Source organism: Symsagittifera roscoffensis, chromosome 1 (genome assembly GCF_963678635.1).
Source record: "Symsagittifera roscoffensis chromosome 1, txSymRosc1.1, whole genome shotgun sequence".
Classification (NCBI taxonomy): Eukaryota; Metazoa; Xenacoelomorpha; order Acoela; family Convolutidae; genus Symsagittifera; species Symsagittifera roscoffensis.
In genome coordinates, this window is record NC_087062.1 from 8,861,366 (window position 1) to 8,888,223 (window position 26,858).

The 26,858-nt window shown below is 36.4% G+C and overlaps 1 protein-coding gene across 1 annotated transcript; it reads right to left on the reverse strand.

The window, feature by feature from the left end:
• Positions 1-4,214: 4,214 nt before the first annotated feature.
• Positions 4,215-22,675, reverse strand: LOC134857193 (alpha-1,3-mannosyl-glycoprotein 2-beta-N-acetylglucosaminyltransferase-like). Its single transcript, XM_063873571.1, has 6 exons — positions 22,436-22,675; positions 18,373-18,517; positions 15,856-16,046; positions 8,286-8,650; positions 6,687-6,888; positions 4,215-5,196 (listed from the first exon to the last, which is right to left on the reverse strand). Exons 1-6 carry the CDS (start codon positions 22,559-22,561, stop codon positions 4,924-4,926), a joined length of 1,302 nt encoding a protein of 433 aa, XP_063729641.1. The 5' UTR covers positions 22,562-22,675; the 3' UTR covers positions 4,215-4,923.
• Positions 22,676-26,858: the final 4,183 nt, after the last annotated feature.

A 26,858-nucleotide genomic window follows, 5' to 3' on the forward strand; every position in this document is an offset into this window, starting at 1 on the left:
TTAAACAACTTCCAGATTTCTTCTCACTTGGTCGAGAGGTGAATCCGTCTCCTATGCAACCTAAGGTCTGAGTTTCGAGTCTCCACCGGACCTTATTTTTTCAGCATGCATGCAATTGATTTTTTTCCGGTAAAAATTGAGTTGTCGGACTATCGTTTGCCTGCTCAAAAACTGTCGGCTTAGTTCCCACATCACGGAATTTTTTTTGGGCTCTAGGTCATTGTAGTTGCAAGTGCAAGTGTTGTTTATTTAAGTACCAGGAGGGACTTAACAGTAAAAAATTTTTTATTTTTGTAAACTTGTGTTCGCTCGAAAAGTTCCGGTTTCAATTCTTTGTAAACTTTTTGTTGTTGTTAATTTAATATGCAAATGTCTGGCATGTTTGCCTAGAATGAATTTTGTAATGTCGTTTGGCGATAGCAATGTGGAGCTTTCTATATTTATAGTTGAATAGCTCTGATTATGTAACTTGCTTCAAAGCTGGAACTTTCGTTGTCTATAATTGAAAAGTTCATGTTATGTGATATATTTGCAGATGTCGTCTTTATCTATAGCAGATTTAATTTGATTCAGCTGGCTAAAAGTACTATTGTAAAAAAAAGGGTTCCACTGGACGATTCATCAATAGAGAACTTAATTAAAAAGACATGTCGCACACTTTAATAAGTATTAAATAAGCTTTTAATATTTACCAAACGGACAAAAAGCCGGAAACGAAAAAATTCCAGACGAAATCCTTTGAACAATTAAGTTTTAAAACTTCGGAAGCTTGCAACACAAACTACCTAAAATTTTTCACAGAAAAAATGATCCGTTTCTTGCCTTTGAAGCGACACAAAAGAAGGTAATAAGCCGAAACTAGTAAGGCCGAATCAGGCTTTTATTTCAAAAAAAGCAAGGAAAATGTATAACGTCACGTCTAATAACTTTACAAATTACGGTTAAATCCAACAGACTTGTATCTACGATGAGAAACGCTGACTGCCTTAGGAAAATTCCCAATTTGGCAACTAAGCAGAGGAAACAAGCTTAAACGAAAGTCGAAAAATTCAACTTTTGCCGGAAAATTTCACATTCGTAGAAAAATTAATTCCTTTTTTTGCCTTTGAAGCGACATAAAAAGAAAATAACTAAGCCAATAAAACAAACCGGAACCTGTGAGGCCGAATCAAACTTTCAAGCTGAAAAAAAAAAGAAAAAACCAAGGAAAACACACGCCAGGGCTATAAATTTTACAAATTACAGGGTTAAAACCGACACACTTGCATATGCGATAAAAAACACTGACAGCCTAGAAATTTCTCGGTAGCAAATAAGCCGACAAAACATAAGCAGGTAAACGAAAATCCCTCAATTCAATTTTTTTCCGGAAAAAAATGTCAAACTCATACATACTGAAAAAAAAAAACAAAGTGCACCCAGGGTTCGAACTCCAGCACCTTAAGATTTAAAAGAAACCGCGTTAGCCCTAGGTAAAAAAGAAACCGCGTTTTCTCTAGGCCAAGTGGGAACGATGGTCGAAGTTGCTACGGTTCACTAATAAAGCAATTTTAGAATTTTTCATAAATTTGTATGAAAAATTGTTCACAGGAAAAAATTTTTGTACTGAATTACTCCAAAACAGCTGCTCTCGAAATTGTAACTAAAAATTGCACTACAAAATACTTTTTTAGCCTTCAGGTGTAATGTTAATTCTCGAAAAGAATGAGAAATATTAAAAAACTCTTTAAAACTAGTCGGAATTTTCAAACTTTTGGATGTCTGAAGTTTCTCTACAGGACTCTAAAGTAAAGGGTCGAAGTTTGTAAATAATAATTTTACGTCTTTTTGTCATTGATGTTCAGTTGTAAAAGAAACACCAATTTTTTAACCATTAACCAATTCAAATATTTTTAACCAAATCGCTCTTATTAAATCGGTCTTTATATCAAAAGAGTCTTTGTTATCCAACTTTAAAGAACATAGCCAGCTGACAGTTGGGAAAGAGTAATGAACGCAAGGAAACTGAAAAAAAACTGACTTAATTTTTCAAAAACCTTCAACTTTTGAAATTCGAAGAAAAAAAACAGATGGCCTTAAAGCTCTTTGAATTTGTACAACAATTGATGATTGAAACTTTTTTTGTTTAAATTAACCTAAATTGAGACAATTGGATCAATTGACAAAATTTTTATTTCGCTGGGAAATCTGACAATTAATTTCCATTTTTGAAGTTAGAAGACGATCACGTTTTTCTGACGTTTACACTTTTTCTGTTTGATAATGGAGTTTGCCTTCCTTTTAACAATGGAAATTGGTTGAACTTGAAAATAAATCACAAGTGAAACCTCGAAAAATCAAAATTCAGCGTGCAGAAATTTTAAGACTTTTTCCTGAAAAAACAAAACAAATCAGCAAGTCCTAAACAGGGGCGGATCTAGGAGTTTCTCGAGGGGGGCGGATTTTCATAAAAAATTCGAAATTTTTGTCTTCCTGTTTTTTAGGTCGACCAAATTGATTTTCTGAGCTCTCCCAAAGCACTACAAAGACTGTTTTGGCAAAAATTTGAAACAGGCCGAAAAGGTGTTTTAAGGCACTTTTTGGAAAAGTTTGACCAAAAATTCGCGTTTTTTTTGGCGCGCGCTCCCCCCTTAAAATTAGTATATATTGGCGCCAAAGGCGCCTTTAGAAAAAGTTTAGGGTCCGTCACCAAACATGGATATCTCAAAATAAAACAAAGAAGGGACCCTTTGGGTCTTATTTACTGAAGGGGGCGTCCATAAATCTGCCCCTGGTCTTACATAAGAGTACTCACTGCGTTCATTACTCGTAAACATGTTGCTATTTTTAAGTTTTATGTGCATATTGGCATTCGAGGGAGCTGGCGGTGAGCTTCTGTTTATTCTGAGATTACAGATGACTATGTATTACCTGTACCATTCACCAGGCAGTCAAAAAATTTGCAAAAAAAATGAAGAAAACATAAGCTGACAGCTTTTAGCTACACTAGCTGCGTTTAACAACCTGAGAAGCTCGTTTTTATGATCAGAAAAGTTCATTTTCAAAATGTGAATATCAAATGGCTGTAACCACCATACTACACCTCTTAAGCACTATTAGAAAAGTCTTCTTCACCAAAGCCAAAAAAAACTTAGTTACTGGTGGCCGGAGAAAGGCAAAAGGGCCGAAACTTAAGTAACAAAAAAACTATTGCAGAACGGCATTAATCAGCTGCCATTATTCATTGAATCTATGTCCACATGAAAAAATAGAACCCCAAGAAAACTGAGAAACTCATTTTTGAGAACCCCACACTCTGTTTTAAAACGTCATCGTCTCGTCAGCATCAAAAAAATCAATCGTGCCAAATAGAATAAATTTCATTTCGTTCTTAAGCTTTTAAAAGCCATTAAGTTTTATAAATATTTTGTAATTAAAGAAGCTTTGTGAGTGTGTTTACTTCTATTACCTGTTCAAATCATTAAAAGTTGTTTTAATCAAATCATACCTGTTTAAATTATACACTTCAATTTTAAAACTTTGAATTGCAACAGACTTTCTAATTAAAATTTTAGTTGCAATCAAACGCTACATAAATTGCAATTGAAAACTGAATTAATAAATATTAAATTTTGCTTTTATATTGACGGATCATAGCCAACAGAAAATTGAATAAGTGTCATTGAACTCCAGGGAATCGAAAAAATGGTTGACTTTCTTGAACAATTTTAACTTCTGAAAACATGCAGTTTTTGAAGCTCACGATGTCTTTTAAGCATGGATCAATAGAAATCTTTATAATTTAGTTAAGAATTCCTAAAGTTAGAGTTTGCTAAAATTAGAATTTGCCTTCGTTTTAGCAAACGAATTTAATGAAGTCAAACCGCGAAAAATCAATTTTGAACAAAATTGATTTTCCTGATAAAAAACTCGAATATAACCACACGACCTAAATAAGTATGTTCATCTTGTTTGGTTCAATTACACTTATAAAAGAAGGCACCATGTAAAGTAAGCGCCCAGAATGAATGGGCGGGGGAGTAAAAATAAGAGAGGAATGGTAGACTGATGACTGAGAGAGTGAGGAGGGGGGATGAGAGAAGAGCACATGTAGAATAAGTAAGTAGATATAGAAAAGGCTGCTATAACTACACAATGATCTGACCGCTCCAAGACAAGAGATCAACCACTAACTGTTCATTTCACTTTCGATCTGCAACATCAGATGCTAGCATCGCCTACTTGCTTGCTACTCACACGTTCTATCATCAGATTGACTCAATAGTTTGTTTCAATGATCACAGGATCAGGATGTATTGAAGAGGAGTGCGCTTTGCTATCTTAAATTCACCAGTGGGGTCAGACATTGTATTGTATTGACCAATCAGCCTTTTCCGCTTTCAATGAACAATAGAAATCAGAAACTTACTCGAGATTTACCTCACAGACTTGCATGTAACGTGGTCTCTGCCTCTTTTTTTTTCAAATTGAATTGTGTTGCGGCAATCTTACAGCCAAGTTGGAACAATTAAAGAAACTAAATTGCAGCAAGTTTCACAAGTAACTCTTCAACAGTGTGTGTGGAATAGCACCTGGATGTAACTTAAATGTACAAAGATACAAAGTTTATTGTTAATTAAAATCCCATTTGATGGAGTTTTTGACCTTGAATTGATTTAAAGAGGAATGAACGAATACATAGTAAATGAACAGATTGCATCAGTGTTTCCAAATTCGCAAAACTGTTCAGTTTGAGTCTGGATGACCATTTTGAAATCAATCTCCTTCTATTCCAGCAAACGCATACGCAGTTGCTCAGGGGACGCAGCTTCAGCTTCAGATATGTGTTGGGACATTTTAAATTGGGGTTTGGCTAGTTGATTGATTTGTTGACACCTCTGACCCTTTCTTCGGTTCTTAATCGTCGGTCGTGTGTGGTATAATTCAAGTGTGGTATCCGGTCCATGGGCGTTTCGGCACCAGGTACACTCTGACGCCCATGTGGATGAAGGTGACCACTCCCCTGTATGCAGTGCGTGGAATACCACTCTTCATGTCAGTCATGATGGAGAACCTCTTGGCCTTGTCTGTGAAGTCCTTATTGTCCTTGTACTCCACCCTCACTTTCGAGTGATCAGTCACTGTCTTCGTCACCTCGTCCACTCCCACCACTGGTACTTTTTCCAGCTCCTCGTCCATCAGAGCGTCAAAGTTCTCCTATAAAAACACATGTCCATATCTATCTGTGTTGTCTTGCCTCAACTTCACATTTCATCCATTCAACCTGTTTTCACCTTATTACATAATTTATACAGATACAAACAACAAACATACGTCAACATCTTCAAATGAAACAAGTCGGGTGTACCAGTATGTCAAAATTTTCCAAATATAGTAACTTATGCAAAATAAAACATAACCAGCAGATAGTTCAATAAAAGTCAACGAACGCAAGGAATAAATACTGACGTTTCATAGAAAACTTCAATTTGCCAATTTCTTGTTGCATTTTTACAATTTTCGAAACATTAAATTGATCAAGTTTTTTAGCGCTATTTCAGCTTTCATAATTGGAGTGCGTTTTGCCTACCTTCTAGCAAATTAACTTGATTTGAGCTCAAAAAGTGCATATATATCTAAGTGCATTCATATGTACATTTATAAGTATGAAGGCAACTATGTTATTGAAGCATTAAGATTTTTCCTGAAAAAAATCATCGCGACCTATATAAAAGTCTGAACCACGTTCATCGACTCTCAATATAAAAAAAATTTATCAAGAATTTTTTCAATTTTTATTTTTACTGAAAATCTTTCCCTGCTGAAAACAATTCTGAAAAATAAGAATGCAAGGCCAGCCAATGTTTTCAAAACTGAGGCAACTTCTTTTTCGAATCTGAAGATCAACTGAAAGGGTTTTTTTATGATACAAAACTTGATCTTATATGGCGTTTTTGTGGCACTTGATTTTCCGTAAAAACAACCTACGATATTAGTTCCGCCCCATACATAGGAAAGGGTTCGTAGCAATAATTATTGGCCAAAATGAGTTTTCTACGGCAAATAATCTCTATTTACGCAAATTTTTGTATGTTTTAAAATTCCTTTTTCATTCTGATGAATCAACATAGAATCAACATAGTTAATAGTGAATCAACATAGTCAACCGATAGTTAAATAGGATCAAGTTAACATCCTTTCCCCCAAAAGATACCAAGTTAAGATCCTCCACCCCTGCGTTCAGTTTAAACTAAATTTGGTAAGCGCTGCGTATAAAATGCTCTATTTTGATTGGCTGAAAAATCGAAATCATAACCAAGGTAAAATCTTTCACCCTAAACGTAAGTGGGGGGGGGGGATGAAGTTGAGTTGGTCCGTTAAATAAATTGACATACTTCCAGACAACAAACAGAACTGGGTGATATATAACAATAGGTGTTAGGTTCAATTTTAACACCTGGATCGCCCTTTAAATTTTTGAATAGCATTTCATTTGGCAGAGTAATTTAGTATCTATTAGCTTGTGCACAATTGATTGAAAATGAAATGACTATTCTATGCATTATAATTCTCAAATTTAATACATGCACTATACTCAAAATTACCACCTATTGTATCATATCGCCCAGAACTGATGCTCCATTATCCAATTTCGTCGGAACTCGCAAAAAAAAACACAGCGAGAAATTGTGACTTCAGGAAGCTACCTTTATCAAGTAGGATAGATCTAGCTGAGTGAAGTGAACATTGGATCCTGCATGGTGTATGTACTGCAGGTGTTGGTTGAAGAACTGCCCGTTGCTCACTCCCTTCTGGCCGAATGTGCTGGTGCGGGACACCTCTGGACGAATGCAGGACCTCATCCCCTGGCCCATCTGTGCTGGCTCCCGCAGCCAGTCGTCCCAGTACCTGAAACCGGGTTTATACACCATTACTATTTAAGCAGAAAGCAGTAGCGACCATGTGAAACATTTTAAACAGCCACGTTTAGCCAACCCCACCTAGTAATTTAAACAGCCAAAATGTAAATATTTTAATGCGCTTATGCAATCAATCGCTAGTTTCTAGTGCATGAAAAATGGATAAAACGTGGTCAATAGACAACTTGAGGAAGAAAATTGAAACAGCCAAAAATTTCAATTGAATACATATAAAAAATAAGGTCCGGCCGGGACTCAAACGACTTAGGGTGCAAAGGCGACGGCGTTACTTACATCTAGGCCTTGAACGAACAAATCCGAGAGTTCTTAATCTTCAATATAAAGCAAGTAAGAAATGTAAGTAAGATCTGTAAGATAATCTGTTTGGCACTTCACTTTGTCGAATAGAAGAGAAAATCATGTAACCACAAATTTAAGGAACAAAAATAGAAAAGAAATTTGCAACAAACATCTGCTTTTTAGGTGACATGATGTCTACAGGGTGTTTTCAAAATGTGTTTTTATAAATCATCTCTGATTTCACAAACATTTGTGTTATTGAAATGATTCTTTTTGCATTAGGTAGCAAAAATTTGCCGATTTCTGATGATATAAATTATTGAGATGAACTGTTTTTTGTTCACGCATGTTTCAGCGATTAAATGGATTTTCAAGCATTTAGTGATGAACAAGCTACTTTAGAGCTAAGCTAAAACAACCGCATAAAATTAAAAGTGTAATTGTTTTCGTAAAACTCCGAACCAAAATTACACCCTTGAAACGGGTCATTTTATTTGGTTCAAAATTAAGGAAGTAAACAGGGTCAACTGTAATTAACCTTAAGTCAATTGACCCTGTTTTAATCCTTAATTTTGAAACAAAAGGAGTTGATCCGCTTCAAGGGTGTAATTTTGGTTCCAAATTTTGCAAAAAAAAATTGTGCCGTAAAAAGCTAGAAAAATTTCAAGCACTTTTTGTTATGATCGTTTTCAGCCAAAAATAACAGAATTTGAAAAAACGAGTATAAAAAATCATTTTAGTTCATTTTAACCGGTTGTTTCAATTCAGCACGACGGTAGCGAATTCAGCACAAATGCAGTTTTAGTTCATTTTATCCGGTTGTTTCAATTCAGCACTATGGTAGCCTGTTCAGCATAAAAATCAGTGAAACCTTATTAAATCGCGAAAACATGCGTGAACAAAAAACAATCCAACGCAATGAAATATACCATCAGAATTGGGCGAATTTTTGCTGCCTACTGCTAAAAGAAACACTTCAATAACCCAAATATTTGTAAAATAGGAGAGGATTTAAAAAAAAAACAAGTTTAGAAAAGACCCTGTATGTACCAGGCTGTCTACTCTAAGCGAAATGAGTGGACTTACGCGGCCGGCCACTTGGGTTGGAGCTGTTTGAAGGTGTTCTTGTTGAGCATCCAGCCCAGTCCGGGGAAGAAGTCTGTGCGGTAGAGCATCTGCGGTGTGCTCTCGTCTATGAAGTTCTGTTTACCGTTGTCATTCCACGCACTCACACACATCAGAGTGGGGTCCTGTTCCAGCAGAGCGTACGTGGCCAGAAAGTACTCGTAGAAGTCTGGCGATATTTCCAGATCGTCCTCCACAATCACCACTGCACTGTAGTCGTGCACGTCAAATATCTGAGTTAGAGCCCACAAGTAATGTCTGGATATTTTGTAGTAGCCCATATTTTCCCCTTTCTTTTTCGTCTTTATTGGAGTGTTGTTCACATGCTGAAACGAAGCATCCGATGCGCTCACACATAATAAACATAGCCAACACTCAGACGGAAAAACGTTGATGACCTCGAGGAAATCCAAAAAAGCTCAAGTATATCTAGAAAAAATTATATCACCTTTAAAACCTTTCCGAGTCGAATAATAATTTATTAAAAAATCGTACCCATCTGGTAAATTGGATCAAATCGTTTAAATATCAATCAAACTCATATTAAAGGGGTCATTCCCATTTTTTTTTAAATGGAGAACGTAATTTGGCCTCTACTTATGTGAAATGAACTAAGAAATGCTCCTGCTCGTATAAAAGTAAATCCTTGTAAGTTCCAACTATCCGGTAATGCATCCGAACTACTTCTAAAATTTAGCCATTTTAAATCGTTTTATCACTTGGGGAAATGATAAGGGCCCTACACGTCGTTACTAGACGTAATATATTCAAACTCATTGATCCGACCAGTGCAAGTCGGGAGGAGCTTGGTCATTGGGTGTGTTCAGGCTTTTTCAACGCGAGATTAGGTACAAAAATATTCGTTATATTATATCATATTAAATTCCTTTCTATTAGAATCAATCGATATATCAAAATTTCAAAAAGTTTCATGAGTATCGAAAAAACCAGTTTAAAAATTTCGGTTTTCAGTGCAATTATAAGCCAGTAACGTTGTCTAGATTAATTGTGGTTCATGCGAACCGAAGATGGTCGATCACAGGCATGTGTAAGAATATTCCTTATTTACTGAAACACATGAAAGCATAAAACTGCTTTTCCCTCAAAACTGCGCAATATATATAAAATAAGCCGAAATAACCTACACCGCAACCATTCAATAAAAAAACTTACAACTAATCAAAATCAAATTTGTTAAATTTACAATATACAGAACTTTCAATTACTTTTCAAAAACATTTAAATCAAAATAAAACCCATTATTTAGACAGTAGGCCGTTCAAAAACCTAGCCAAAAATAAATAGCCTTTTTTTTTAAAAAAAAAAAGGAGAATGAACCGACGTCAACTAGGATGAAAACCACGAATCAGAAAAAATCGACATTTTTCCGATCAATTTAAGTGAAAAAGTAAGCACTGCCTGAAACGAAATACACCTAATCACTACTCAAATGATGGTACCTATATTTCAATTTTTAAGAATAGGCCAGCCATAGAGCGTGAAATTTACCATTCCTGTTCAGTGATCATTTTGCGAACAAAGTTGTTTATGGGGGAAAATCTAATACCCGGTTGCAACACCCTTGCTGATCGAAAGGGTAGAAAGATCCCAATGATAATTTAGGATAATTTAGATCAAACTAATACGAAAAAATCAAAGGTTAATCGCGACATCGGGAAAAACGCCTTCCATATATTCAAAAACGCCATCCTCATTTTCAAAAACGCCAGCCACTTTGTCAGGGAAAGGCGATGGTCAAGCATGCAAGAACTCACAAGACTGTATATCGGGCTTCAACTGTCAGCCACCACAAACGACGCAACTAACTTGTCAGAAGACGTTTAGGGGAGAAACCAGTTTTTTCTTCTTTCAAGGGCGGAGTGGTAACGGAAGTTTTATTGCAGTGAATTAAATGCATCATATGCTCTGGAAAAATGTTGCCGGACAAGCACCAATTCAGTATGCAAGTGCCGTCGCTAAGCGAGTTCAGCAGGCCATTCTACCCGTCGTCCTAGCGGCTAATTTGCTCGATCACAAGTATGCCGGAGAGGACCAGAATCCGGATGAAACAAGACAAGCCATCGACTACATCCGTGAAACGGCTGGTGAAAATATCATGCCGGAGCTCACAAATTACATGGCAAAAGTTCCTCCCTATAACGAATACCTTTTTGCTGAGGGTTACAAAAAGGTCGAGAGTGAAGCTTGGTGGAGAAGTGGACTTCGACTGGGATTCTCGAAAGAATTGGTCGACTATGCATCGACACTGGCCAATGCTATCTCCTCCAGTGCAGGATTGGAGCGGTGTTTCTCAACTCTCGGACTCACTTATGGAAAACTCCGAAGTTCTTTGGGCGTCGAGAAGGCTGGAAAGCTGGCTTTTCTCTTTAAACAACTCAATGAGTGATTTTAAAACTCAATTTTGTTTTTAACGTGTTTTTTTCATATAATTAACATGTTAACATGTTAAAAACGTTTTAGTTAACAATATGACAGCCCTGGTTATACGCAGTAAAACGACTACACGACAACTATTTATCACAAGCGTTATACAAAAATTTCAATCATTCAAATTAGACATTCTTCGACTAAAGAATCCTGCTATTTTGTCTTGAATCGTAATGTTTATCAATTTAAAAAGAACATTACAATTTTAAGAGTTATTTTGGTCGATTATTCAAAAACTCTATTTTCCATTATTATGGTTTCTGCGGCGGGGCATTTATCCAAAATCAAGTTTTTGGCCCAACAAGTAAAACGTCTTCATGCTTAGTATCATTATAGGTTTTAAGCACATGCACGTTGTACTATTATATGTTATTAGATACACGCAACAATACACATCAATGAGTACATCTCTATCTTAAAGATATACAAGACTGCTCGTATCAGGGCGGAGCCCTGAATGTTCCGACTTTTAAGGCCTTTAAAGGTCTATGAAGCAGTAATAACATGAAAAAAATAAATGTAAAGAAAAATGAAAAAAACTTTGTGAAAAACATCCCTTCACACGCCATATAGAGTACAAAGTGATAAATTTTGCTTCTAGTAACAAATCATTCATGGCAACTAAGCTTCTTTCAACCAATTTGGAACGATTTCTAAGACGGATTAAATCTCCGCTTACGAGTTATTAGCGCGAAATATACGCGCGTTAATTGTCCCAAATTGGTCAAAATGCCAATCTTTAAATCCCCATATTTTTACAAAAAATGATCACAGGTGAAATATCTTTTCAAATTCAAGCTCCAAAACAACAATATCTTTTGAATGATAAAAAAAAAATCCGTCAAAAATGGCTAGTTAAAAAGTCCAAATTTGTCTGAAGAAAAAAAAACCCACCCCGAGCACAAATATTCCGTTACTTTCGTATCGAAAGTCGGAACAACAAATTTCAGTAAAATGAACCTGTTTTTGTTGCTTAGTGCCTTAAAGCTCGTCGTGAAGGGTCTTGTAAGTCTTAATTAACTCTGAAAACTACGAAGATTTCAAAACAATCATCGAAAACTCAATCATTATCAAGGTATTTTTCAATGATCTCGACTAGGTAAGAACTGAGATGTCTTCGTAAACACAGAGGCGAAGCTGCACTTCGCAAACACCAGCCATGAAACAGCAAAAAAGAAGCTCTAAAAAGCCTCTAAAAATGAAAACACAGCCAATAATGTTGGGAAAGAGTCAAAGAACGCAAGGAAACAGAAAAACAGATGTTTCATGAAAAAATGTAATTTTTGAAATGCAAAGAGAAAATACATGCCCTTAAGGCTCTCCTCATTACAAGAACAATTTATGATTAATAGTTTTCTTGATCAAAATAACTTTTATTTTGATTTCGTAACTAGAGGGGACCAAATCTTTTGTGAGTGCCACATATTTGACACAGAGAGGAAGTTGCACTTCGCATAACAAAAGCAAAAATATGAACGATAACGCTACTGGGAAAAACTTAATAAGTAAAACTTTGAGTCTACAAAATTTCTTAAGTGACGCACGCCAATTATGAGTCTACATAATTGCTAAGTGACCTAAGCCAATTATGACGCATTAGCAGAACCAGTCAATTTGAAGAAAAAAATTACCAACTAAAGCGCCTCGATTTCTAGAACGGACGCATTTTAACTATTATACGAAAAAGTTCATTAAAAACATCCCACCCTGCTGCGGGTCTCCTTCCCTACCTCTACGCTACAGATCAAATGATACCTGGAAGCTTAAGTGCTATTTGTAATATAACAGTCTGTGTTAATATCCTTAGCATTGTCTGTACTTAGAAGCTGGTTATTGATCAAAATCAACACATTTTGTCGCAACAATACTTGCGACTAAGTTTGGAAAAAAAGAGAGTTCATACTATAACACAAGCTTTGCTTGTGTAATGAAGAAAAGTCCAAGAAATTAAAAACACTTTCGAAACGAAATGTCAATAACAATTTGGAGTGTTTTCTCTTTCGCTACTGAAAGAGTAATTCGTCTTTTTATTAGCAAAACTCATTTAAGAGCCAGAAGTTGGAAAAGAGTTATGAACGCGGCGAAATAGACAAAAAAAACACTTTCTTTTTGAGAAATTCAACTTTCAAAAAACTAGATGGCCTAACAGCTCTTTGAAAGTTATGATTGACACTTTTTGGCTAAAATTAGCCCAACTTGAAAAAAAAACTGGATCAATAGGTAAATTCTTTAGTTCGCTGGCAAATCTGACGACTAAATACCATTTTCGAAACTAGAAGTGCATCGCATTTTTGTGACCTTTGCACGTTTGCTGTTCAATATTGGAGTTTGCCTTCCTTAAAAGAAAGAAAACGAATTGAACTTGAAAAAAAAATCAAAAGTCAAACCGCGAAAATTAATCAAAAACTTTTTCCTGAACAAAATATTACCAAGACCTATAAAAGAGTATTCACTACGTTTATGAGTCTTAACAAATGTCACTTAATAACAGTTGCTCAAATGAAAAGAGGATTTTGAAGATCCTTCGTATTTCAGTGCTCAGCCATGCACTTAGCTCAAACACTGAGCAACAAAACGCTACTATGAATCATGGTTAGCGGCAAAATGTTTAAGCTTAAAAATAAAATTTCTTTTACAATGCCTTTCACCCTATATGAGGGATTATAATTGTAACTAAATTTTTACAGAGGCAAAGCTCCGCTTAGCAAACACTAGCGAGAGCACGACAAAAAACAGCTCTATAAAGTGCAATAAAAAAATGGAATTAAGCCTCGAATTAATAAAAACTTGGCCACGTCTCGGATTCGATCTGCGACCTAAAAACTTTGAGTCTCACACACTAACCACAGACGCTTCATTAATCACAAACACTAGCCACAAATAAATAGAGAACAGATGCTATGCAATTTCCAGCATGCTACATATCGTGATTATAGCAAGGTGCCACCAAATAAATGAACACTTTTATTTACGAGTTAGATTAGAAAAAAGAAGGTTAGTACTAATACACTTACGCTCTCAAACTAGTTAGTGCAATTAATTACCACTTATATTGAATGCACATCATTTTGATACCCTTATTATTTAGTTGTCCCCTTATCATATTAGTTAGGCAATTATTATGCGTAAGAAGGCACTTAACCTGCATTACGTCTATCTCTCCATTAACCCATGTTATTGATCCGATATCAAAGATTTGAATACCTCAAATTGTGGTTTCATGTTAAAGCCCTTTCACTTTCACTCAAGATTCAGACTCTTAAAAATCAAAGAACTGCGTCAAAAAAATAGGTCTGAATTTTTACCTTTTTCAAACTAAATGACAGGAAACTAATAATGACACATGGAGACTGATTTTGCAATTTACTTTTACTGTTCATTCATCTGTTTTGTACAATTTTGCGCTAAGTTAATAATCTATAACTGAAAAAATATATTTTCTGAAAAAGACATTACGAAAAATGAAGAAAAGAAATTTAATTTAGTTTTTTTTCAATTGTTTGCTTTTTCTACTTCAATCATTGTGATCAGAACATTCTGTGCCTCGAACAGCAACCAGTTAATTTTGTATTTTGGTACTAATTTGTTCATTGACTCAGAAATTGTCAAGGAACTTCTGTGTAAAACAGAAAAACGATTGACTTTTATTGAAACTTTCAAATTTCAAAGAAAAATTTTACTTCGGTTCAATCTTGTTTTTTTTCCCACCAATTCAGCTTTTTTAATGGGAACAGTATAAGTTTCTTTGAATTAAAAATAATTTTCTCAGAAACCAATAATTAAACTGCCGGAAGTCAAGTTTTAGCGTGACCAAATTCTAAAAACTTTTTCCTGAAATTGCTTTTTAAAACATATCATCACAACCTTTATAAGTGTCTTCACTATATTCACTGGCACTTGGTTCAGAACTTCGCGAAAGTGGCACATAGAAAAAGCAGAGCTTCGCACCAATTGCGATAAAAAAACAAACCATGAAAAATTAGTGGGCTTAAAATGTAACGAAAATAACTGTCGAAAACACTAGATAATTACCATACTTTTCATGTTTGTCGCACTTTGTCATGAATATGTTCTTTTTAGAAAAAAAAGATCTAAGCTACGGTAATTGAATGTTGAAGAAGGATCGCAGCGAACAATTACGAAGCGGTCACGAAGCCGACTTAACTCAAGCAGACACCCATTGGGCTAAAATAAAAAATGTTTTCGATGAAAAAAAAACTCAACTCGGAAAAATCCCCTCTCTCAAGAAACACAACAATTAAGAAAACTATTCACTCATACGACGCAAAACGAGGGCACAAAGCCGATATAATATCAGCCGAAACAGTTAAAAGAAAGTAACTTAAATTGAAAGTTCAACAAATCGGAGTTGATAAATTTAGAACCAACCTAAAACAATTTCGGACACAGAATGGAAGTTGCACTTCGCATACACAAGCAAAAATATGACCGATAACGCTACTGGAAAAACTGAATGAGTAAAACTTTGAGTGTACAAATTTTCATAAGTCACACAGGTTCTAACCCTATTATTTTGCTGCTGGTCACCCTCCGCTACAGATCCATGATGCCTTGAAGCTAAAGTGCTATTTGTAATCATAGTCTGTGTTAATATCCTTAGCATTGGCTGTACTTTATAGCTGCATCAAAATGAACACTTTCAAAATGACACATTTTGTCGCAACAATTGCTTCGCAACAATATTTGCGACTTAGGTTGGAAAAAAAAAGAAAGTCCATACTATAACACAAGCTATGCTTGTGTAAATATAATGGGAATTTAAAACGAAGACATGCTCAAACTATTTCTGTTGAGTAACAGAGGTAAGAACAGATTGGAAGATCAACTAAAATAGATGTGAAGAAGTTATTTGCGGGAAAAAAGTCTACAACCCGGTTGCGATACCCTTGCTTATGTGGAAAAATATTTCTCTCCAAATCAATTTGTATACTACATGCTCAACGTTTTTCAATTATTAAGATTATCAAATAAGGTAAATGATGATTTAAAATTAGTATTTCCATTATTATTTCATACCTTCGAGAATCGAATAATTAATTGTATGAATAAATTTAATGCGTACCTTGATATGTGTGATTTTAGGGAGGTATTTTTCGATTACTTTGGCAGTAGGCACATCTCCGCAGTCCTGACTGACAATGACTGGAAACCTGGTGAGATCTGGATTGTGTCGCAGCAGTGAGTCCAGCGCCCTGCCAACTGTTGGTCTGTTACACGCCATCATCAGCACTGGCAGCACCATCCCAGCCACATCTACACATTTGTCTTGTTTTTAATTTCAAATTTCGAAGAAACGCATAGGCAACAGTCAGTTGGATAAAAGCCTTGAAAGAAAGGAAAAAGGAAAAAATACTGACTTCGTTTTGTTGGAATAACTTCAATTTTTGAATTGCAAAGAAAAAACAGATGGCCTGAAAAGTTAATGGCCTGATAAAAATAACCCAATTAGAGAAAGTTGGGTCAACGGGATAATTTTTATTTCCTTCAAACTCAAAATAGGCAAGCTGAAAATTAAATTCCATTTTTGTGACCTTTACACTTTCGCTGTTCGATAGTGGATCTTGCCTTCCTTTTAACAAAGGAATGAATTTAAAAAGTAGTCGAAAAGTCAAACCGCAAAAAAATAAATGGAACAAATTTTAGGAAACTACACTGCATTTTTGAGAATCATTTGAGAGACAAAGAACCGTGAAACTGAGGCTGGTAGGATCCAATAGCATTTTCCATTTTCTAATTTGATCAACTTTGAAAAAATATATATTAGGTTTCCGATTTTGAACAAACAACAATTCATTTTTCCATAAAGCTAAAACAATAACTCTTTTTGTTTCAGCTTTATGAAAAAATTAAATATTCTTTATTCAAAATCGGGAACCTAGTATTTAACTAATGGGTTTAGAACTTCCCATTTAAGATTTAGAAACCCAACCCTTAATCCTGCTATAAATTTTCAATCAGTTTTTCTCGATGCAGAAAGCTTTTTGCAATTTTCAAATGTCATTCGCAACCCGAATTACCAATCTGGCCTTATTTACAAAACCAATCCGTTTTTCCTGAAAAGCAAGACTGAATTTACATAAATCACTCGACCTATAAAAAAAACACCCTGCTTTCAATAACTTCCTAATCCCTTTTACGCAAAGTGGTTGGAGAAAAATGGCTCAAGTATGGTAGTTGGGTTCCTAAAATTAAGATGGGTGCTGACGAAAAAATTTTAGGTCAAAAACTTTCGGAAATACGGTTCACATTTATTTACAAGTATTTTCGAAACTTTCACAAAAATTGCGGGACCCATCTTTCATACTTTTCCTAATTACCAGACTTGCACTGATAAATGCAAAGAAGCAAAGCCGAGCTTCTCAGCACTTGTGATACAACAAAGATACCAAAACAAGCTAGCAGACAGATAAGACGAAAACCACTACGTCGAAAAAAAAATAGTTTTGAAAAGATCGAGAAAAACTAGATCTACCACAATTTTCACATCTTGAATAAAGTTTTTTAAAACCTGACAAATATTTACACGGAGGCCTAGTGTAAAAACTAGTTTCTGCTTCGCAAGCACTGGCGAGAACACAAGAAGCAGCTCTAGAAAGTGCAACAAGAAAAGGTAGAAAAAGGACTCGAATTAGTAAAAAAAAAAATTCTTCCCAGATCCGATCAGCGACTTAGAGAATATGAGTCTACGCACTAACCACTCAGCCGTGGTCGTTAAATTAATCACATATACTAGCCACAAAAAAGGCAGAAAACAGATGCTATGAAATTTCTAAACCTACAGATCGTGCTTATAGTAAAAGTGCCACCAAACCAGTGAACACTTTTAATGAACAAATTTATTTGCCAGTTAGGCTGGAAAAAAAGAAGATTCGTACTAATACACTAGGCTGCCCGCTAGTGTAAAATTGAAAAATAAATTTGCATAGAAACAAGGAGATATGAGAGCAGAACAAAAAAAACATCAAATTACCCCCCCTCAAAAGACTCACACGCAGAGGAATAGAACAGATATTTGAAACGCAAACAAACTCAAAATAAGTCTGTTGGTTGACGACAGTGCAGATTTGAGAAAATGATTGTGATTTTTTTCAAACAACTTTTTTTAACGAAATAATTCTGTTCCGAATTGATAATGCTTGCTAATTGCGAGCACAATCCTCGCATACCTAATACTTCAGTGCACATTTATGAATGGAACAAAAAATCAAAAAATGGGGCTTTCGAAATGGCATTGAGTAACTTAGAAGAAAGCGGAACCTTCAAAGTGTGCATGCTACAAAAACGATAGTCTGAAAGAGCAGAAAATTTATAGTTTGAAAAAAAACAGGTCCCGGCCAGATTCCAACCTTTGTCGTCGTGCAGGCGTGTAACCTCTAAGCCAGATGCGGTGGTTGATTAGTTTTGAATTTAAAATGAAACAAGATGAAACAGTTGCGAAATTTTGTGAACGAATTTATTTATGGAGAAAAAGGTCTAGTACCCGGTTGCAACGCCCTTGCTCATAGCAAGGGTAAGCAAAACAATCAATTGAACCAAGATCACGGAGGATAAAAATATTCAGACATTACAACTAACCAACCTGGATGCCTAGGAACGTTTTGTTCTCCTTCCGGTTTATCCAATTGACCTCTGAGCTTTGGATTAACATCGCGCTGACTTTTCTCTCCTTGCAAATAATTCAGACGTTTCTGCAGCTCCGATATGCGAAGTTCTAGGGAGTCAATCTGAATAAACAAATAACTCTTATCAAACTAACACATGAAGGGCAAGATTAGGATAGTAGTGAAAAGAGCAGCCTTATCTGATATATTGATAAGACACTAACACTAGCAAGTGTAATTACAGATAGACTGACATTTACGAAATGAATAAAGTCTGGATTTGAATAAGATACGATATAAATTAATTTCAATGATATCTCACAAATTCTCGCAACCGGTTCTTTCGATTGACCTTTTCATCTCAGATTTGATACGGTAGTTTTTAAGAAAATTTGAAAAGCTTTAAAATTTGACTTTCCGAAATCAGTAACTTTTTTGCAACACGCAGGTCGTTGGCCGCTAGATTAGAGGAAATTCCCATAACAGTGTTTCTCGATAGAACACCTAACTTAAGAATGTTTCCGCATAAAGACAAAAAGGTTCCAACTAACGGTCAAAGTTTCACAGAACTATAACTTTTTCTAAAGAAATTTACAAAAACAGACTTTCAACAGTCGAGTAAACTCAAAAAGGTTCCAATTAACGATCAAAAATTCAGAACTATAACTTTTTCAAGAAATTGGACGTAGCCAATTACAAAACTAGACTTTCAACAAAATGTTGTTTCAATTAAAGGTACGATATCAGATTTCTCACGATGGTAATGGATAAAGTCCAAGAAACGGCCAACAAATGAAAAACTTGAAATTTCCGAGAATCATAGCTTTTGGTGTGAAAAAATTTGGGCGTAGCCGCTTGTGCAGAAGATATTCACACACCCTGAACTTTCAATTCAACATAAAAATTGAGATTTGGGAGGCCAATTTCATTTGAGGTTTGGAAGATGAGATTCAGGAAGTAATCGAACAAATGTTTGAACAGTGAAAAAATCAAAACTTGACTTTTCCGAGGTAAACACTTTGGACAAAGAGGCAAACGCAAAGAAGCTTTCCGCAACCGGTTCCTCGGATTGAATCCAAATTTTAGATATTGGATTGTAGTTTTCGAGAAAATTCAAAGCTTAAAAAAGGTTAAAAATCAAAATCTTGACGTGACGTTTTCTACGGCGATAAATTTTTGTGTTGTAAAAAAGTGTTAGAAGCCGCTGATGAAGGGGCGTTTCTTACTGCCCGCTATTTCCATTGAGCCCATAAAATCAGATTTGGTAGGTTTGAATTCGAGAAAAGTTGACTTTTTGTAGTTACCACCCACTTCGTACTGATTACAGATTGCTTCGAATCTTGAACGTCACAAAATACACTAAATTTCTTCCCGTTATCAACTTCTTTCTCTTCGGCTTCCAAAACCATTTTCTCATCTCTAAAATCATCTGCAATCAACACTTCATTGCACGACACTGTTCCACTCTACCTTATTCAAATAAATTGCATATCGTTGCTTTGACTTTAGATCTTCAACATTCACCAAGTTTTTGTGTTTACCAACTCTCTTCCCCGCATTTCGAGTGATTCCGACACGTCGCCACGTACTGTCATCAGCATCCCTTCACTCCGCAAACTCTCCTTTCTTCGGATGAAATTGAATTGTTTCTTCTGAATCTGGCCTTATCGTGATTTCTCCTCTTTCAATCGGCTCTGACACTCGCACTGATTTCGCGTAGTGACCATTTCTTTCTCTGACTGAAATGCTGACATGCCCTCGTGTCTTGTAAACACAACTTGGCTGTCCTGTTCTATAACAGACCGTGACCTCTCCATTCGCTAGAATCTTCACGCTTATAATAAAAGTTGTCACCAGCTGAAAACTTCTGTGAAGCTGCTCGTATTTTGTGACGCAACGCTCTTCTAACACACTCACAAGCTTCTGACCTAATAAAAACTCTACGAGCTGTGTGGAGAGCGTTTAAAAATTTCGCAAACATTTCAATCACAGTTCGACTTTCCAAGGCCGGTGGTTCATCAGTAAAAACTGTCGGCAAATCTGGATTTTTGCCAAACACCAACTGATATGGTGAAAAAAAACAGACAAGTTCTGCAAACAGTTTTTCGCATTAACAGCCCATGCTAACGCCAGCTCTACACCAATTCTTGAATTATCGTCCATGATTTTCTTCGCATTACTGTCAATGACAGCACGATTTCTTTCTCACAACCCATTTTGCCAAAGACTACTCACCGCCGTGTTCAACCTTTCAAGGTTGAGAGATTCACACAAACTCTTCCTTAGAGAACTCGCCACCATTTCCAGCCAAAAATTTCTTCGGACATCTCATACTAGAGCCATTCCACAACACCATTATTTTCTCTATTATTTCTTCTGGTTTCCTGCTAACGTTAGCCGATAACGAAAACCTGATAAACAAAACAGTCATCTGCAAGAAATAAATTCAAGCTTAAAAACTGAAAATTCCATTGCCACAGACTCAAGGAAACGCTGCGCAAGAGGAAGATTTTCAGTCATTGGAGGCGTTTTACATCATGCTTGTTTCACATTTTTCGTCAATTTTGTCCAGAGACTTCTGGCATTGTTCATTCCACTCGAATGCGCAAACTGCTTATGCAAGTTCAAAATTTGGTCCTCTCTCGAACAACTATCTTTGCTGCAAGCAACCATGCACGCTACAGGAAACTACTCAAATAACAGTGTCCACTTCAACTGTTGAATCGCATGCATTGTCAAAAACTGCTGAATTCTACGCCTCACTCCCTACAACCTCGTTGTCTTTTCTCAAAGCTACTGTAAAAAGAGCTAGTTCTTCTGCATCATGACCAGAAAGCCTCTTCATGTTTTTAGAAGAATTAGGACAGTCTTTCACTAAGTGCCGTACTGAATCACAAGGCGGGCGCCGCATCGGATTACTGTCCGCATCTGACCGATTAAAACTCTTCTTTTGTGTAATAGAGTGACTACCACCAGACTGACTACCACTAAACTGACCAGTATTTCCACGATTGTTTAGTCTACCTCGAAAACAACCCCGACTTGCGAAGCCACGTCAATGTCCTCGTTTCGAGTAAGCTACTCCTCTGGCACTCCAAGCCGCATTGACATCTTCAGTCTTGATAGCTGATCCATTTGAATCCGGTCTACAAGACTGTCCTCCAAAAAATTTCTCGTCCTTAGCTGTCAAAACAAGTTGTCTGTCCTTGTGTTGCACGCCTGCTGAATCTAAGCATTCGATAGCTAAAAACCGCTTGCGATAACTCCATTTCACATTTCTTTGCTTTGTTAAACTGTTTTTCGAACTCCAAAATGAACTCGTCCATCTTCATACCTGACTTCATGAGGAACCGATCAAAACAGCATCCACTTCAGCACCTCTGTCAACTCATCTTTCTTGAACAAAATATCCATAAACGCAATTATTTTCTCTATCTTATTCTACGCAGAGAACACTTTGTCTCTCACACCTAAAGGATTTTCATCTGGAAGCGCCAACACAACTGCTACTCCTCCTTTTCCTTTACCCAAGTCCGTAACTTCACACAAGGCTCTGAGTTCGGTCACATACGGTTTCTTCACGGTCCAAATAAGGCGGAATCTTTTATGTAGACATTAATCCGGCTACTACTGTTGAACGCTAATAATATACACTTTTAGTAGTAGTAGTAGTACAACGAAAACCCGTGATGGCAGCAACTAAGCCGACAAAAGTTAAGCAGATAAATGAAAGTCCGACAAATCATTTTCTATCCACCAAAAATTCAATTGCATAAACACTGAAAAAGAGTTCCCGCCGGGATTCAAACCCACGACCTAAGGGTGCACAGGCGACGACGTTACCTCTAGACCAAGCGCAAAGAAATCATGAAGTTGTAACGATTCAAAAAAATGCACAGAAAAAAGTTAAGTTCCCGATTACAAACACTTGCTTTCGCAAGCGTTAAGACAACCATTTGCACATTTGAAAAAAAAACTCTTTCATTTGGACTTTATAACAGAGTTTTTTTTTTTAAATTCATTAAACACAAAGATGCTTACTTCTTCTAACTGTGATGATTGTTTATCCTGTCTCAGAAATGAGACTCCTAAAAGGGCCAGTACAGCGAGAAACACATACGGTAACAGAGGTATCCGACGGAAAAGTCTCACAATAGGCACCCACATGGCATTGATGGCTAAACTTAGCTCTGAGGAATCAAAACAACACTCTAGCTATCATCCATTGCATCCAATCACTTTGTTTTCCGCATTTTGAAGAAAACCAGAACTTGTCATGTGGACCTGAAATCAGTTTTTTTTCTTTTTCTTAAAGGTAATCAGAAGGTCAAAAGTATCATAGTAACCGAGGTTACAGTCAGGAGTCCCTTCATCACGTATTCCAGTCAAAATCCTTGGAATTTTCTAGATATGGAAGTGATAATGATAAAAGATGACAAGAGTTTAAGTCCTTTTCAATTAAAATCGATACGGGTTACGTTTCTTCAATAAGAACACGCAACTCGACACGATTCAAAGTTCTTATTGAGACCTTTATGATATCAGTTCATTAAATACAACAAAGTATCAACTTGACGTATCACCTGGCGTCGTCAACTTAAAAATTTTGCTAATAATATTTATTAATTATTGTTTCTAATGATAATTCACGAATTATATTATTGTTTAGTTTTTTGGTGTTGTGAGATTATTTCGTTTCATTTTAATTTTCCGATAACTTTCAATGATTAAAACATTTCCTTTTTGTTTACAACTTTTTTCAATCAAATAACAATAGTTATCCTTCACAGCTTCTTCTCCGTTCTCTGCGTTTTAAAGTACAGCAGAACTTGACTTATAACCTGGCGTCATCAACCTAATAACTTACACATTATTTTTCAAAATTAATATTTCCGTTCTTATCATAATTCACGTTCCAAGTAATTCGTTAATTTTTTGGCGCTGTTAAATTATTTAATTTCATGTTAATTTGATTTTCATAGAAAAGTTTTTCCTTTTTTTAGTTTTAATCTTTTTTTCTAAAAATAATTAGGTCAGAAACGAGTTAAGCAATCAAAGTTCAATCTTTCTTCCTTCATCCTATATATAGAGCCTAATTGTGGTGATAAACTTATTAAATAGTTTCAAGTGACATGATACGCTCATAATGGTACGCTTGTAAGAATGCCCGGTACGGGATTTTAGAGCCAAGCTCGTCAAGCAGCGATACTCCCCCTCTACCCGGACATCCCCGCCGGAACCTCCACCCGTGAATAACCAGGTTGTAATCGACTTCATTTCTTTTTGGCTATTTGTTGTTTGAATCCATTTCTCTAAAATCCAGTTTACAATCTATTCTTTCTCTAGTTTTGCCTCTTTTGTACCCTGCTTAGTGAATGTCCTTGCCGAAGTACTGGCTGAATTGGCTACCGAAGTGGGACAGGAAACGGGTAATAAAAACCTCAAAGACCAAGTACTGCAGCCACAAAATGTAGGAGCCACGGTTCAATCATTCAGAGATGCAAAGCTAGCCGACCTCTTGCGCTACCCCTCGAAGAAACTGAACTGTGCTACTATAGTAGCCGGATTTAATGATAACTCATCTACGGTTTCAGACTTTGCTAATGATTGGAGATTTTTAATACTTGATAATTCATAAGTTTATTCCAAATGTGCTAATTATCCCCAAAACTATCCTCTCTACAAATAATAATTTCATAAACAGAAAGCTTGGTGGTCTAAATAACTCTTTGTTTCGCCTTATTAATACATTTTTCCACTCGAGAATCCGAATTATTTCCCCCAATCTAAACGTTAATTTTAGTGCTAATATGTTTTGTAAAGATGGTATTCATTTTTCTTTTTATGGTAATAAAATTTTCAGTTTATTGCTCGCTCAGCTAACTTGTATATATTCACCATAAATTTACCCTCCTCGCTGCCAAACTGCGCAAACTATGGCCGATCAAATGCACTGCCATAGTTGCAAACGCCACATCCAAAAAGGAGGCATATGGTGTGTCATTTGCAAAGCTTACATCCATGTCTCATGTAGCGGGCTACAGAGCAACAAACTCTATTACGATGGGTTCTCCTGCATACAGTGCATCCCCGAGAACGTTGCAAAAGAGCCCAACTCCACCAACAGACAAACAAGCACAGCCCCCATTACAACTCAAAAACCAACAAGCACAGTCCCCATCATAACTCAAAAAGAAACATTACCGGCAACACCTGCAACAAACGTAATGTCCAACGCAACACAAACTTATCCATCGGCCCCAGCGATCACTACAGCCCCCTTCGACCCCTGAAAACTTATCGACCAAGAACTTGAAATTAAAATAAACGAAATATATAAAATTGTCGTTAACTGGAATAATTCTACGCAAGAACAAGCCCGGTTTCCAGTTCATAGAATTGCTGAACCAGCAGCTGTTGTCATTAGTAGAAGAAACATCAAATTTTAACGTCGCAAGGAAAGCAGCAATGATTCTCACACATCTGCTGCTCCCCAAAACTAAATCGGAATTAAACGGATCAAACTCTAAAACACTAAGCCACCGCATAGTTTTATGAAAGCAAGGCCTACTAGACGAACTTTTCACTGAAGCGAAAGCTCTCCAAATTAGACATCCAAAACAGAAGAAGTCCGAAATAAACGAGGAAGTTAAGCAATTCGATAAGCTAATGAGTACAGACAAAAAATCTGCCGCCATTGGCTGCCTTTCAGACAAGAAAACAAAAGAAGTACTTCCCCTAAACGAAGTCATTGAAGGAAAAACAGTCCTAAGTATCCTGAAAGAAAAACACCCTCAATCCAAAACAGCGATCACTAACTATATAACTGAAATAAGTGAAGACGCAATGACATACCACCCCTCTGTATTCGAACAAATAAACGCCAAGACAGTTCGAAAATCATTCCTGAAAACGCACGGAAGCCAAGGTCCCTCAGGTCTAGATGCGTGCGAATGGAGAAGGATAATAACTCACTTCAACCAGACATCCATTGAGCTTTGCAAAAGAATTGCTAAACTAATCTATACAATAGCAAGTAAAGTTCTCCCCCAAGAAAACCTAACGGCGTACAGCTCGTGTCGCTTGAAGCCTCTGGACAAAAATCCAGGGGTACGGCCCATTGGTATAGGCAAAAATCTGAAAACAAAAAAATGGCAAAACAATCACTCAATATTCAAAATCAGACCTTAAAAATATCGGAAAAATTATCCAACTCTGATTAGGCCAGAAGTGTGGAATCGAATATGCTATCCACAGCTTGAGGAACGAGTTTGAGAATCCGGAAACGGACCTTATAGTACTTATTGATGCAGAAAATGCCTTCAACTCGCTCAATAGAGAACTTGCTCTAAAAATGTAGAAATCCTTTGTCCGGCACTACATCATGCGCTGGCCAACTCATACAATCGTCCTTCACATCTATATGTCAATAACACGGTTTTGATATCTACCGAAGGCGCAACGCAAGGTGAGCCCCTCGCAATGGCTATGTATGGAATTGGGATAATCCCACTGATTGAGCTCCTGCAAAAACCAAATGTCACCCAAAAATGGTACGCAGATGATGGAAGCGCTGCATGTGATCTTAAGAGTCTCAGCGCAATACTGGACAACCTGGATATGTACGGAAAGGCTTTCGGATACAATGTGAAGCCTTCCAAGTGTCAACTCATAGTAAAATAAAACAGTCGTGACAGCGCCATAAAAGTATTTGAAGGCACAAATACTACAGTGGTTGAGTATTCCAACTGTTTTAGAGTCCTTGGATCGGTTATAGGAACACCATCATTATGCGATAAATACAGGGAAAACAAAATTGAAAAGACAGCTATTCTAATTGAAAAGTTTACCAAAATAGCTAAAACATCACCATAAAATGCATACTCCTGCTGCACAATAGGAGTTCAAAATAAATTAAGCTTTCTAACCAGAACAACTCCGGAAGCATTTAAGAAAAAGGATGAAATTGAGAAAAACGTAAGACAGCAGCTACTTCTTAGTATTACTGCTATAAACCATATAACCGATAAAGACCGCAACTTTTTTGCGCTACCATTAAGAATGGGAGGATTAGACCTCCTCAGTAACACGGACTTTTCCAGAAATTATGAATGGTCACAAGCCATTTGTGATCCGTTAGAAAACAGTGATCCAGAAATAGCTGAAACGGAACAAACTCTGATAAATAGAAACATTAAAACTGAGAGACAGAACATCACTTTCTCAAAAAAGGCTAAAATAATTATGGAAAGTTGCTCATCAGAAAAAAACTGACAATAAATCTAGCGTCACAGAAAGAAGCATCGAATTGGCTAAGCGTGCTACCCTTAAAAAGATACAATTTTTCCCTCAACAAATCAGAGTTTAAAGATGGATTACATCTTAGATATAGATGGGAACCACCAAACACCCCACATATATGCCCATGTGGACAACCGTTCACACTGACCCACTCTCTACACTG

Coding starts and splice junctions, on each gene's coding strand:
- LOC134857193 (XM_063873571.1), bottom strand. CDS start 22,561: ATGTGGGTGCCTATTGTGAGACTTTTCCGTCGGATACCTCTGTTACCG. Junction 18,518..22,435: donor AATCATCACAGTTAGAAGAA/GTAAGCATCTTT, acceptor TTGTTTATTCAG/ATTGACTCCCTAGAACTTCG. Junction 6,889..8,285: donor CAACCCAAGTGGCCGGCCGC/GTAAGTCCACTC, acceptor ACCCGGTTTCAG/GTACTGGGACGACTGGCTGC.